Genomic DNA, 14,025 nt, shown 5'->3' with positions numbered 1-14,025 from the left:
CTGCTCAGGCAATGTGGCTAGCGTTGCAGGAAACTCTGCCCTGCCTTTCGCCAGCCTGGCCTTCCCAGGGCAGTCCCTTCGGCCCACAGACAGTTCCCACCAGTGCTGGGAGAAGGGTAGGTGCACCAGGCGGAGTATGCCAGCATACCCCGCTCACGTCCTGGGTGCCCGGAGGCTGAGAGGCTACCTGAGCCAGGGCCCCAGCTCTAGGCCAAAGTAGAGCCATGGTAGGTAGCTTGAGTGCTTAACCCTTTGAGGGTCACAGCTGCCTTCTCTTCCTCCCGTGTTCCACACAAACACTCTGGGAGCCAGGAGGTCTCCAGCCCTTGAGAGGTTCGCGGGAGGAAAACAGCAGAGAGACTGACAGAAAGCAGGCCGAAGCGGAAGCCCCTCGGGCCAGCACTGGGTTTCCGCACCCGTTCCGAATGTGGGTGGAGAGTAGACAGCAGCCACCGACCAGAGGAGCAGGAAGGGTGGAGCCTTGGCATATCTTGGGGCCAGGAGTTGCTCCCTGACCGTTGTTTTCATCAAGATGAGCAGACTCTGGGTCTGACCGCCCAGGAAACAGGGTGATGGAGGGACCACAAAGGCAGGAAGGCCTGGAGTGAGGCCTAGGAATTGATCGTTTGACCTTTCTGTGCTTGGTCTCTGCTGTGTTTGGGCTCTGAGGGCGCGGCCTCACCTGGACTGAGACTTGGTCGCCACCCTGACAGAAAGCCAGTAGCTATGGGGCGCCTCATGGGCCTCGGGCACTCTGTGCTGGCATCTCACAGCTCCATGCCAAGCCTGGGGATAGGTGGCAGGTGATAGCAGTACCTACTTGTACCTTGTGGGAGAGGGACACCATGCCCCTAGATACCATTGTCCTATCTGAGTGATGCAAAGCCCCTTGGAGCTCTGCATCATTCAGTGCATGAAAGGAGGGTCTGTTTCAGGGCTGGGCGTGAGGCCACACCTCTTACTTCCCTCCGCTTAGGGTGGGCAGGGATGCAGGGGCCGATGCTAATGTCTACCTGTATCTGTGTGACCGTAGCTAGAGGGCAGCTCAAAGGACAGCAGTGACCCATCTAAGAGTCCTCAGCCTCCTGCCAGCCCTGTACCCACAGAGACTTCCGAGAGAACCAAGAGCCCTGCGCCCAAGCCTGCCATGAATGGTCTGGGGGCTGCCTCAGCGGAAGGCCCAAGTGAGGAGGCCCCGGGCCTGTCCCGGAAAAAGGTGGCGAATGCAGTGAGGAAGGTGGTGAGCAAGGTGCTGCCTGGCGAGGAACCTGGGAGTGCCAGGGAACCTCCTGGTAGAGGGGTCAAATCCCCTGAGCACCCAGCTCGAGGCAAGAGGGTAGAAAAGGCACCACCTGGTCCCAAGCCACCACCCCCACCACCTCCCCCTGCTCTACCTAAGCCTGAAGCAAAGAAGGAGACAGCCAAGGATGAGCTGTCCGTGGGCCTGCGGAGCCTGATGTCTCGGGGCAGGAGCAAGGACCACAAGCCCCGCAGCAGGCAGTCTCCCGGGAAGGGGGAGAAACCCTCCATCCAGGAGCCAGGCTCCTCAGGGAAACCAGGCTCCCCAAAGGTGGTGGACTCCCCAGCCAAGCCAGGCTCCCCAGCCCAGCCTGGAACCTCTGAGATGCAGTGTTCCCCAGCCCCACCGGAAGAGCTGGCCGGCCCAGGCTCCGCTAGCCCGAAGTCGAACCTCACTGGATCGCAGCAGTCCAAGTCACCAGCCCCTGACGTGCAGCAGGAGGTACCCGAGTGTGTCACTAATCTCCTGTGCCCCGCACCACCCTTGCTTGAGAGCCAGGCACCCTCACAGCTGGCTTCCCCAAGGCTCCTGCACAAGCCCCGCATGACTGAGAGGTTAGGCCCCCAGCCATTGCTGAGGGCAGGGCCGCATGGCTTTCCCGGACCGAATGCCAGAGCCTGTGGTGGCCTGGGCTCTGCGAGGGGACCTCCTAACCAGCATGCCGCTGTTCTGTGGGAGCAGGGCCTGGTCCTCAGCTACACAGGGTCAGCTTGAGGCGCCAGACCCCAAACCACGATCCAGAGTCTTAGCAGGTCCGTGCTAGGGTGCGGAGACAGAACCCCTGAGGCTGGCGGCCTGCTTGCCTTCAGCATCCTGGCCACTCGCCCCCTGCGGAGTCTCAACAAGGTCCCAGCTCTGAGCCTTCACCTCTCAGGTGGGGACAACCTGGGTCCTCAGTTCCTCCTCTGAAGCTCTTGGGGCCAAAAGTATTTTGGAAATTAGTGATTTTTACATTTTAAAATATCACATAGTGTACATAATGAGCAGCCACCCATAACCAAATGCATTAATATTTCCACAGCAAAACCTATGAATGTTTCCGCTGCAGAGGCATAGAATATAAACAATCAGGTTTTGCCACCAAAATAGTTAAGAAGAATCTTTTGTTTGGGGGGGGGATTGGTTTGGAATCGCTTTGAAGGGTTGCCGGGAAGGTTAGAAATGACTCAGGTAATGAATGTTCGCAGCCCAGTCCCTGGCGTGGTGGGTGTTCCACCAATAAATGGCAGTGTTGATAGTGGTGCTAATAACAGTAGTTATTAACACCATCACGGCCATCACTGCCTTCAGGCCTGGCCAGCAGTCCCCTCTGGCAGCAGGACTCTGGAGGAGCCCTGTGCCTGGTGGCTAATGGGCACATTGGGTCCCCCTTGGACCTGGGTCTGTCCACAGAGTGCCTTCTGGGTGAGACAGGAGGCTGAGAGGCAGAGGGGAGGGACAAGGACAACCAGTCCAGCCTATTCCCCTGGAAGGTGCTGCCTGCTTGTCTAGTCTTGGGTTGGGGACAGTTCTCTTTGAGTTTTCCCATTTCGTAGACCCTTCTCAGGCTGCCTGGGGTAGTGTTTGTGGGGATGAGGGGTGTCAAGTTTCACTGGGGCTTCTCTGTGGTTTCTCAGGCTCCTCCTGGCTGAGAGGTGAGGGGCAGGATGCAGCCTAAAGGCCTGTCCCAATTCCAGCCCCTGGGATTCCTAAGGCCCCGGAACTGTCTTGCTCCCATTCCGTTCTTCTTGCGTTTTGAGGAAGAACCTAGAGAGGAGCAGGCTGCAGCTTTCCCCACCCCTCCTGGCTCACTCTGAATCAGGGACGTGGCCTCCTGGTGCACAGGCACTTGCAGGGGCACTTTGGCCTGATGGGCAGGGCATGAGGCAAACTGTCACTCCCTGAGAAGATCTCTGAGGAGCCGAGAGCATCACGTGCCTGTTCTCGCACCAGCTGCCCTCCCCCTGGCTCCCTGTCCCTCCACCTCTCACTAGGGTAGGGTTGGGAGCTGAGAAGAGCTCTGCTTGGAGTTCAGCCACCTGTCCCCTGGGCTGATGGCAGGGGCCACAGGGTGTGTGGAAGAGTAGGGCCATCCCGCTGCTGAAGTGGTTAACATGGTGAGAAGAAATAACCTCAGAACTTTCAGGCACCTGCTTTTTTTTTTTTTCCCTTCCTTATCCGATAGTTTAAAAACTCACATTGTGCCTGGCTTGCCTTCCTGACCCTACTTCACTTACCCACTGGGACCTGGCAGCTTGCTGGTCCAGAAGCTTGGCATGCTGTGTCCCCACCACTTCCCGGGCCAGGACTAATAGTGGTTTAACCTCTAGACAGGAGCTGCCCCCGAGGTCCGGCTGACCCCCGCAGAGGAGGCCCACCAGCGGCTTGAGAGGATCTTCACAGCTTCTGTAATGCCACCTCTCCTGTGCGCTGCCCCAGTCCCCAGCACGCCCCTTGCCTGAGGCTGGTGCCCAGACTGTGTGTGTCTGTGTGTGCAGGAGCACCTGCCTGTGGAAGAGGGCTCTGCAGCTTCCCGGGGCCCTCACAATGGCCTTTCCCCTTCAAGAAAGGAGAGAAGGGTGCTGGGGAACATGTCTTGGTCTGGGGAGTGTTGAGGCAGGGAGCTGCCCCTCCCCTTTCTTGATGCCCTGGCTCTCCAGACCCAGGTGGGACTGTGAACTCCTTGTCCATTTCTAACAGGCAAAGTCCAAGGCCTGGCTGCCTCCCCTTCCTCTCCAGAAAGGCCTTCAAGTGATGAGACAGAGGCAGAGAGGTCAATGCGCCTTGACACGTGTGCAGCTGGCACGTGGACCCAGATGGGGTGACGCCTCCACTCGCCGGGGGTCATGCAGCTGCCTGGGAGTGGGGCTGTGGGGGGTTGAGGCGGGGGTCCTACACTTGAGGCTACTGGAGGTCTTGGTGCATGAGGGGTGCGGGGGTGATATCCCTGCAAGGCAGCCTTTGGCAGCGGGAGTAGCATCCTCGGGTGTGTGTTTGGAGGCCAGAGACAGCCTTGTCCTGGGTATGCTGGCTACAGGGAAGCTCGCCTGAAAAGGTCCTGGAGGTGGTGAGGTGGCCTGGCCTGCGGCACCCGGAGGAGGAACCTAACTCAGAACGGACTAGGTGGCCAGCCGAGGAGAGACTGTGGCCAGGGCGGCGCACCTCTCCCCGGGCTGCGGAATGACTTACCAGAGCATCTTCTCTGAGAAGTCTGACAGTAACAGTTGCCTTCACCAGGCTGGGCCTCTCCTTCCTGGTCTGGCCTATCCTTGCCTGGGCACATTCACCCGAGCAGGCTGGCAGCCCCCTCCTGGTGCTAAGCAACTGCCACCTACGCCCCGCACCTTGGGCAGCCCGCGAGTGCCTGCCCACTGAAGGGGACGTGCGGGTGGTCTGCTTGTCTTCACCCCTCTTCTTTTCTCTTCTTTGCTTGCTGCTGCTAGCTGGACCCTGAGGCCGCGTCTCCTGCCCACAGCCAGGTAGGGTGTTCCTGTCCCCCTCAGGAGCCCTCCGCTTCCTCTGGTGACCACCTGCCACCCCTGGCCGGTACCTGGGCTGGCGTCTGTGCTCGGGCCTCATGCTGGAGTGTAAGGCCTCTTTCCTCTTCTGGTCCGCACCTGTTATCTGGCAGGATCCTCCCGGGAGGCAGTGCAAGGAGTTTGAGATGGGGCAGCTCTGTGTCAGGCCCTTGAGGAGTATGTAGACTGTGTCACCACTCTCGTTTGGCCTCTGTGGTGCATGGTTCTTAGCCACTGGAGCCCAAGGGCCTGGCCAGAGTTTTGTTTTCTAGGTGTTTCAGTTCTGCTCACTCTGGGTAGAGAAAGCTGGAAAGGCTGAATCCCTAACTCCACCCGTAGCCCCCATCCCAAGCCTGAAGATGTGACATTCTTTATCTCCACCTGCTGGCCACTGTGGAACCCTCCCTGCCTGCCACCCCACCCCACCCCACCCCCTGGGCCTTTGGATTAACTCTAAAGGAGTTAGCGATAGGCCATGACCCTTTGACGTCACCTTCTGCATCAGCCTTCAAACACCTGACCCACAGAATGTGCCCATTCAAGACAAAGGTTTCACCTATCTCATATGATTTAAAAAAAAAACAACAACAAAAAACACACAACATAATTTTGTTTTATAAAATTACATTTCTTTGAACATAATGAACTAGACTTTTTTTTTTAATGTCTTCACTTAAGAATTTAAGATATTGACACCCCATAGTGATCCTCCCAATCGACGAGTAACTTCTCTGATCACAATTGCTAGAGTCTGGGGACCCCTGGCGTGGTCCAGCCTTCTCACTCAGTAGCTGGGAAGGACAGTCAGCAGGGGAGGGAGGCCTCTGAGGCCGGAACCCAACCTGTGAGTAGAACCTAGATCTCCTCCTTTCAGCTCTAAGAAGTGTGACAAGGAAAATGCTTCCTCTTACTGTTTTCTTGCCTTTCTTGATTCCTCACCAGTGTCTAGGCCCCAGGTCTCGTGAGGGTGAGGGACTCCAGATACTAGTTGTACCTCATGGCTAGGGAGCCTCAGACATGGCTCCTCCATGCTGTGGGGGTGGCCATCCCCCCAGCAGGGCGCCTGCACGCTGCCCTTTGGCCCACACACAGCCAAAGGAGCCTGAGGGGCCTCTCTCCTGTTTGCCCAGCCCCCCAGCACCATTTCTTCTCGTTGCAGCGCCAGCCCCATGCCCTGTAAAAGCTTCTTTCTGATGGGTGACCACTTGGGGCCCCCAGGGGCTCCCAGACCCTCTATACCCATTCTTGCGCCCATCTGCGTGACATGCAAGTCTCTTCCTACGTTTGATAGAGCAGTGCTGCCCCCCGCCACCCCCTCATGTCTCTGATCATGCCCTTGTATGGCCTTAGCACCTCCACATAGGTCTGTGTACCTGCCGCCTTCTGAGGAGGCATGGAGTAGGAGCAGGGGGGCTGGTGTGTGCGTCTGGGCACCGCCCCCACCCAGTGGCGCATCCTCGGGAAGGGAAGGCCTGACCGAGATGAGGACTCAAGCCCCACTTCCCATTTTGCACTGCAAAGTCCTCCATAGACACTCTCTCCTTGGGTCTTGAGACAATGCCATTTTCCAGCTTGGAGAAGGAGGGCCTGTCAGGATGAGGGAGAAGCTGGGCCCGAAAGGTCGCAGTAGCTGTGGCGCAGGGTGAGGGCTGTGGGCTTACGAACCCCGCAGCTTCGCAGGGTAGTGAGGGAAAAGGCAACTGGAGGCAGAGCCTGCCAACCTGCTTTCCTGGGGTCTGCTCTCACCGGCGCCGCTGTCCTGCCAGACCTTCAAGGCCGGCATGGTCACTAGCTCTGTGTCCTGGTCCTCGGGGATCCTTGGGGTCACTACTCCCTCCTGGCTTCCCCACCTTTTTCCTCTGACACGGCTGATGTCCCTGTTCTGTGTCCGCTGCCCAGCTGTGCCCCACGCCCAGTGGCTCATCTGGAAGCCCTTCCTCTCAAGTATCTCCTCCCTCCTGTTGTCCTTGTCTCTAAAACAGGGTCTGACTATTGACTCTTCCCCTCCCCCCGATAGGTGAAGACAGAAGAGCAGATTGCTGCGGAGGAGGCCTGGCACGAGACTGAGAAGGTGTGGCTGGTCCATAAGGACGGCTTCTCACTGGGTGAGTCTGGGGAGGCGCAGGGGCGGACGCCTGGGCTTCTTGGGTTTCAGGGCTGGGGTTCCTTCAGCGCCTGGTGATGCAGTGGGGAGGGGGCAGGACCATAAATGGCCCAAAGAGGGTAGGAAGGCATCCCCAGGCCCACGTGTGACTCTCTGCCCCACTCTGCAGCCAGTCAGCTCAAATCCCAGGAGCTCAGCCTGCCTGAGGGGAAGGTGCGCGTGAAGCTAGACCATGATGGAGCCGTCCTGGATGTGGACGAGGATGACGTGGAGAAGGTTGGCAGGAGGCCGGAGGAGGGCTCGGGAGGTGGTCGGACCAGGGCAGGCCTGTCCGCTGCCAGTGCAGACAGGATCTGCTTCCTCAGTGCCCTCCCGCCTGTCCTGTCGCACAGGCCAATGCTCCCTCCTGTGACCGTCTGGAAGACCTGGCCTCGCTGGTGTACCTCAATGAGTCCAGCGTCCTGCACACGCTGCGCCAGCGCTATGGCGCTAGCCTGCTGCACACGTATGCTGGTCCCAGCCTGCTCGTCCTCAGCCCCCGTGGGGCCCCCGCCGTGTACTCTGAGAAGGTGCGGTGCCTTCTGGGCAACCATGTTGCCTCATGGACCCACCCACCCACTACCTACCCCACTTTTTCTGGCTCTGCCCTTTCCCCTTGTCATCCCATGGGCTCCTGTCCACTCTCACAGTTGACCTTGGGAAGAGGAGCTATTTCAAGGGGTGAGGACAGAAAGCCCTTCCCCAGCCTCTCACAGAGGCCAGAACTTAGCCAGTGTCTGCATTTCCTGCATGGCCTTAGCCTCAGAGTCCCCCCGCTACCTGGGAGTGAAAGGCCCAGAAAGATGTGGACTTAGGGGTGAGGGTGTCTGAGTGGGACCAGCTGAGAGCCTACCCACTCTCCCCATCCCTCTCCTGCCCAAGGTGATGCACATGTTCAAGGGGTGTCGGCGGGAGGACATGGCACCCCACATCTACGCCGTGGCCCAGACCGCATACAGGGCAATGCTGATGAGCCGTCAGGACCAGTCCGTCATCCTCCTGGGCAGCAGCGGCAGTGGCAAGACCACCAGCTGCCAGCATCTGGTGCAATACCTGGCCACCATCGCAGGCACCAGTGGGAACAAAGTGTTTTCTGGTGAGGCAGGGACAACACAGAGACTGAGTATGGGCTTGGGGGAGAGGGTGGGTACAAGCTTTCTTCTCCCCGGCCTCTCTGTGCCCCCGGCTTCCCTGATGGCCCCCGGGCCTGTCTTCTACAGTGGAGAAGTGGCAGGCTCTATACACCCTCCTGGAAGCCTTTGGGAACAGCCCCACCATCATGAACGGCAGCGCCACCCGCTTCTCCCAGATCCTCTCCCTAGACTTTGACCAAGCTGGCCAGGTGGCCTCCGCCTCCGTTCAGGTGAGGGGACGCTCAGTGAAGTAGACCGACTCCCTGATTTCATGCCAGAGATCAGGCTTTCTCCTATGCCTCATCTTCCTGGGATTCTGCCCCAACAGAACGGACCCTGGCACTGGCGGGGCTGCTCCCCATGCCTCCTTCCCCGGGTGAGCGCGGCTCAACTTCCTGCCCAATCCTGCCCAAGCCCCCGCCCCGTGCTCTGGGGCTTCTCTCAGGCAGGCTTCACCCAGGGAAGACTGGCCTGTTGGTAACGTGAGGCCCAGCCAAGCCTGACTCCCTTCCTTGCTAAATGAAATATCTCACCACAAAGTATCCAGCTTCCCGTGAAGACTGTGCCTATGGACTAGGCAGAGTGGCAGTGTCCCTCCATGAGCTGGGCCTATCCTCTCCCTCCTGGCTCTGGCTTCTGCCTGGGTTTGCCCCAGAGGCTACTGGCCTCTGGTTGAGCACCTGGAGAAGAACAAGCAGCTTCCTGTTCCCGTGGGCTGGCTCTTTCCGGTGTGCGAGAAGCTGTTCCTGGCCCTGCCCTCCTATGCCCATACCCTTCATGTTGTGCTGCAGACGATGCTTCTAGAGAAGCTGCGTGTGGCTCGACGCCCAGCCAGTGAGGCCACATTCAATGTCTTCTACTACCTGCTGGCCTGTGGGGATGGCACCCTCAGGTGAGACAGGACAGAGGGAACAGGGAGGGTGCTTTGGACCCTAGCCCCCTGAAAGTTCCTGGACCTTGCCTCTCAGTTGCCTTCCATACCATTTGCTTATTGCGTGCCTGCTGCATGTGAGGTTCTGAGCTAGGCCCTGAGGATGGCAAGATGAATGAGCCCTCGGCTCTGCACACAGGAGTCTGGTTATGTGTGAGGGGCACAATTAACCCTTCAGTGTTCCCCATGCCTGGCCAGGACCCCTGCTGCCCATGAGACTCAGTCTAGAGGGGCAAGCACACCCACATGCCTGTGGTCAAGAACTTGCCTACAGCTGCACAGCTAGTGTAGGGCTGAGCCGGGCCACACGGGGGCCAAAAGCCTAACCCCTTTCCAGTGCCCTCCCTCTAAGCTGGCCCTCCCTGCCCCCATGTTGGCTCCTCTGCCAGGCTCTTCCCTTTAGACCTTCAGACTTGCTATCTGTGTTCACCGAAAAAGGGCAATCGATAAGGCTGAGTGAGCAGCCCTAGGGCATGATCCTCTTTAGCTCTTCTTGTAACTGAGGGCACAGTCTCTGTCCTGACTGGACTCGCCCTTCAGGCAGGTTTCCTGTCCCCTTCCAGGGATCTGACTAGACCCTCTCACCAGGGCATCTCTGGCCGCCTGTCCTAGGGAGGCTGTGTTCTGCCCAGGCATCCAGACCAATTAAGAAAGCCAGTAGCCTCCGGCCTGGCAGTAGGGCACGATGTGCAGACAGAACTCAGAGTCTGGAAGCTGCTTGTCTGTCTCTACCCTGGTAGGGAGATGACCTTGGCACAGGGACCAAGCTCTATGCTGATGCCTCGTTTGTACCTCTAGGACAGAGCTCCACTTGAACCACTTGGCAGAGAACAATGTGTTTGGGATTGTGCCACTGGCCAAGGTGAGGGGCCTATGGGGACTGGGTTGACAGCCCCAGGCCTTGGGATTAAAGGAAGCCTCAAATGGCCTGGAGTGCCCGTGGGACTAGCAGAAGCCCAGTTCCAGCTGGATGGCCCTACCCTAGCCTTGCCCGCCCCGAGGGCCCGGCAGCATGGGGGCATGCTGCGGTGGGGCTGGGGGGACAGTCCCTCTGAGATCTGGTGCCACTGTGCCCGTGTGTCCCTGTAGCCTGAGGAGAAGCAAAAGGCAGCACAGCAGTTCAGTAAGCTACAGACGGCCATGAAGGTGCTGGGCATCTCCCCCGACGAACAGAAAGCCTGCTGGCTCATCCTGGCTGCCATCTACCACCTGGGGGCTGCAGGAGCCACCAAAGGTAACCCGCAGCGGGTCCCAAAAGCCTGGCTTGTTGCCCAGGAGACCTTTCAAGGACCCTCCCATTCCCAGTTGGTCCTCGACCAGCACAGACTCTTCTGTGATCAGACACCCCCTCTTCACTGCGCCTCTTCCCAGCCCCCCACATCAGAGCAGAAGGCTCCCAATAGCTGGAGAAGCCTCTCTGCCAATGATGGCCTGAGGCCTGGATTTAGGTGGCAGTGACCGAGTGCACTGTGAAAGCGGGGGTTGGGAGCTTGGGGGCTGAGGGGAAAGAGAAGGGCCCCAACTCAGACCATCGCCCTGGAATAACTCTCCTTCTTGTTCCCTTCCTGACAGAGGCCCTCGAGGAGCAAGCGGGTAACTGACCTTGGCCCCTCTCTGGGGTGTAGGGGTCACCTGGCCCTGTCTTGGTGCTTGCCCTGGGCTCTCTCTGGGGGCTGGGCTTGTTCTGTTGTAATGGAGGGGACCGGCCTGGGAGAGACTCCATGGTTGAGGCTGGAGAGGGCACCTGCTTGCTGTGGGGCTTCTTGGAGTCCCGAAAATAGCTGCTTCTATCTGTTTTGCATCTAGATTCTGGAACTTCTCATGATGCCCTCCACAGGGCTTAGATGGGGTAGGGTGGGCTTGCTTCCTGGGGCTTCCTAATGCCGGTTTTCTCTGAGTCTACCCTTTTCCCCTCTGGTTTGGCAGCAGGTGTCTCTTCCTCTTGCATGTCAGGGTGGAGGCCACTAGAGGGCAGCAGGCACCGTGGTAACAAATGGGCTGCAGCTTCAGCTCTTGCGCTTGGGAGCCTTGGGAATGGAAGCAGGGGTGTCCAACCCACGGCCCACGGGCCACATGTGGCCCAGGATGGCTACAAATGCAGCCCAACACAAAATCATAAATTTACTTAAAACATTATGAGATTTTCTTTTGTTTTCATTAGTGCTTGTGTATTTAATATGTGGCCCAAGACAACTCTTCTTCCAGTGTGGCCCAGAGATGACAAAAGGTTGGACACCCCTGGCCGGTCTGGCCTGGAAGAGCTCTGCGGCCTTCCTCTGAGATTACATTGATGGGCGGGTGCTCCGAGTGCCTCTTTCTCCTCCAGTTTAGGGAAAGAGGTGCTGCCTCTGCACAGCACCTGGGGCTTTGTCTTCATCTTCCTTTGGGATGTGAAGGCCCCCAGGCTTCTCAGCAGGAGTGAGGAAGCACTGGTTGGTAGGTGGGTGGGTACATGGAGGAACAGGTATCTGGGTATTAGACTTCTTATGATCCCAGCAAGTGGCATCCCTACCAAAAAGGAAGCAGGCTCTGAGTTAAAGTTCTCCAGACTGTAGGCAGGTGGATGTCTGGCTGTGTCCTAAGGAAGTTCTTTCATTCGGAGGAGGTGACAGGCCTAGGTTTCCTATAACCCTACTCAGTGCTGACTGCAGGTGGAGAGCTCTGGGTGTGTGAGCACAAGGACCTTATTGAACAGGGTCTGTTGTCTCTCCAGAGCTTCCAGTATTTTCCAGGGTGTGTACGTGTGTTTGGAGGTCTTTCTGTGTGTATGTGTGTCAGTGCGATTACATTCATAAACATACCCTTTTGAGATTCTGAGTGTGTGTGTGTTTGTGTTCCCGAGTCTGAATGTGGTTGTGTTTTCCTGCCTGCTCGTCCTCACAAACTCCCACCCTCCACAGTCCCTTCCCTTGGGCCTCGCGGGCTCATTTGATGACTGTTTGCTAACATGCTGTTTTTCTTTGCATGCTGCATGCTGGTCCTTTGCCTTACAGAAGCTGCTGAAGGTAAAACCTTGTTTCTTGTTAGCTTTCCCTAATTGCCGTGATTAGACACATGTTGGCTGAGGCACTTCTGTCTGCGTGGGCTCTCCCTTCCTCTGAGGCTTTTTCAGATCCTCACTCACTGTTGGGCCATGGGTGGGTGTTTGTAGTCTCCCCTGGCAGATGCCTGGAGGTACGAGGGAGGGTCCCAGTGCATTCATGGAAGAGGAAAGCACTGTACTCCCTCCTGATATGGCCTCCCCCCTCCCAAGGCCCAGGAGGATCTCAGTGTTCATCATGGTGGGCTGACTGCATTTCCCCAAGTTGGCACTACCCCTCCCCAAGCCAAGCCATCTCTAAAAGGATGTTTGAAGCTGACAGGGTGCCCTCTGGTGGCCTCAGTGTGGTGTTACCTTCTCTTTTAGGACCCATTCATTCCCTCCACCCCCAAGGAACACAGGAAGCTGGCAGCTGCTGGCTGTCCTTGTTTTGCCTGAAGTCCTCTGGTGTCATCAGGGCTAGTTTTGCTTCTGGGACATACCCACTCCCAAGTCCTATGGGAACTGGGAGCCAGAAGGCACAGTGGTCATCAAATGGCCTAAGGAGGGAGACACAGGATACCAGATTGCCAGATTGTTTTTTTTACCCCATAGCTGGCCGCAAGCAGTTTGCTCGCCACGAGTGGGCCCAGAAGGCTGCATACCTGCTGGGCTGCAGCCTGGAGGAGCTCTCCTCGTCCATCTTCAAGCACCAGCACAAGAGTGGCACCATGCAGCGCTCCACCTCCTTCCGCCAGGGCCCTGAGGAGAGCGGCCTGGGAGATGGCACAGGTGCCCTGGGCCCCGCGGCTGGTGAATGTGATTGGGAGGCGTCATCCAGGGCTCACTGTTGGCTCTGCTACAGTGAGACTGCTGGGGTGAATAGAGCCTCCATCAGGGAGAAGGGAAGCCCCAAGACCCCCATGGACTTGGCCCTGGGTAGGCAGGGAACATCGCCAGACAGGGATCCTGGGGAGCAGGAGATAGAGCTGATCCTCTTGCCCCACAGGCCCCAAACTGAGTGCGCTGGAGTGCTTAGAGGGCATGGCAGCTGGCCTTTACAGCGAGCTCTTCACCCTGCTTGTATCTCTGGTGAACAGGTGAGTACCAAACAGGAGGGCCCAGGAGCTCTTTGGCTTCCTGCCTTGTGACAAAGGTGGAGTTGATGTCTCAGTGCTTGTGTGATTGCTAAGGCAGAGCCGTCTTCCACCAGCAGAGGGCTCGCTGTCCTTACAGGCCAAGGGAGGCTCAGCCTCCCCACCGGGGTCTTGGGCAAGTGCACAGGGATGGGAACTTGGCTTGGGGCAGGGCTGGGCTGCCTGGGCGCCCGGCGGGGCAGACCAATGGGGCCTGTTCAGCGATACTGCCCCAGCCAGCTCTGACCCAGGCTCTCCCTGTGAAGGGCTCTCAAGTCCAGCCAGCACTCACTCTGCTCTATGATGATTGTGGATACTCCGGGCTTCCAGAACCCCGAGCTGGGTGGGTCGGCCCGCGGAGCCTCCTTTGAGGAGCTGTGCCACAACTACGCCCAGGACCGGCTGCAGAGGCTCTTCCACGAGCGCACCTTTGTGCAGGAGCTGGAGCGATACAAGGAGGTAGCACTTGACCTTGCCTCTGCCTGCTCACCCCTCCCTCCAAGCCTCACCTCTGGCCTTGGCCTCCTCAGGGAGGGCATCTGTGGATGAGGGAAGGAACCACCTTCCTGCTGGCTGCTCCTTCCTGGCTTATATGCTCATCATATGTGTCCACCTGTGCTCTCTGTAGTAGGTGTCTTTTCCTGCCCCAGGTATTCTTACTTTGTGGAGAGTCTGCTCTCCAAGAAGCTGAAGATGCAGTCAGGGTCCCTGGGAGCCCTTCCTTGCCCACCCTTAAGGTGCCACCTAAGCCCTGTGATGCCACTGCGCAGTTCCCGCCTCCACGTGTCAGGCCTGGCCTTCCCCGTCTCCTGATCTGTTAAGAGGGTGATTGATTATTTAGGGCTCCTTCATCAAAGGTTGTCCTG

The 14,025-nt window shown here is 58.1% G+C and overlaps 1 protein-coding gene across 9 annotated transcripts in view; it reads left to right on the top strand.

Annotated features, from left to right (window-relative positions):
* The window catches only part of MYO18A (myosin XVIIIA), a 93,260-nt gene that overhangs the window by 40,862 nt on the left and 38,373 nt on the right, over window positions 1–14,025 (top strand). For 4 of the 9 annotated variants that reach the window (XM_054573233.1, XM_054573238.1, XM_054573230.1 and 1 more), the window contains 13 exons: window positions 4,723–4,758; window positions 6,815–6,902; window positions 7,071–7,177; window positions 7,294–7,470; window positions 7,823–8,036; window positions 8,161–8,303; window positions 8,865–8,965; window positions 9,803–9,866; window positions 10,094–10,238; window positions 10,577–10,597; window positions 12,639–12,815; window positions 13,033–13,123; window positions 13,426–13,618. In XM_054573233.1, the coding sequence (XP_054429208.1) occupies window positions 4,723–4,758; window positions 6,815–6,902; window positions 7,071–7,177; window positions 7,294–7,470; window positions 7,823–8,036; window positions 8,161–8,303; window positions 8,865–8,965; window positions 9,803–9,866; window positions 10,094–10,238; window positions 10,577–10,597; window positions 12,639–12,815; window positions 13,033–13,123; window positions 13,426–13,618 (1,557 nt within the window). Of the gene's footprint in view, window positions 1–1,033; window positions 1,742–3,609; window positions 3,688–4,722; window positions 4,759–6,814; window positions 6,903–7,070; window positions 7,178–7,293; window positions 7,471–7,822; window positions 8,037–8,160; window positions 8,304–8,864; window positions 8,966–9,802; window positions 9,867–10,093; window positions 10,239–10,576; window positions 10,598–12,638; window positions 12,816–13,032; window positions 13,124–13,425; window positions 13,619–14,025 lie in introns of all 9 variants that reach the window. The other 5 variants (XM_054573239.1, XM_054573235.1, XM_054573236.1 and 2 more) reach the window with 4 other exon arrangements.

The sequence above is a fragment of the Pteronotus mesoamericanus genome, unplaced genomic scaffold, assembly GCF_021234165.1.
Source record: "Pteronotus mesoamericanus isolate MK-2021 breed Mesoamerican mustached bat unplaced genomic scaffold, CSHL_Meso_final contig_246, whole genome shotgun sequence".
In the NCBI taxonomy this organism is placed as follows: Eukaryota; Metazoa; Chordata; class Mammalia; order Chiroptera; family Mormoopidae; genus Pteronotus; species Pteronotus mesoamericanus.
Note: the sequence above shows the minus strand (reverse complement) of the source record. Positions and strands in the feature narration are given on the sequence as shown.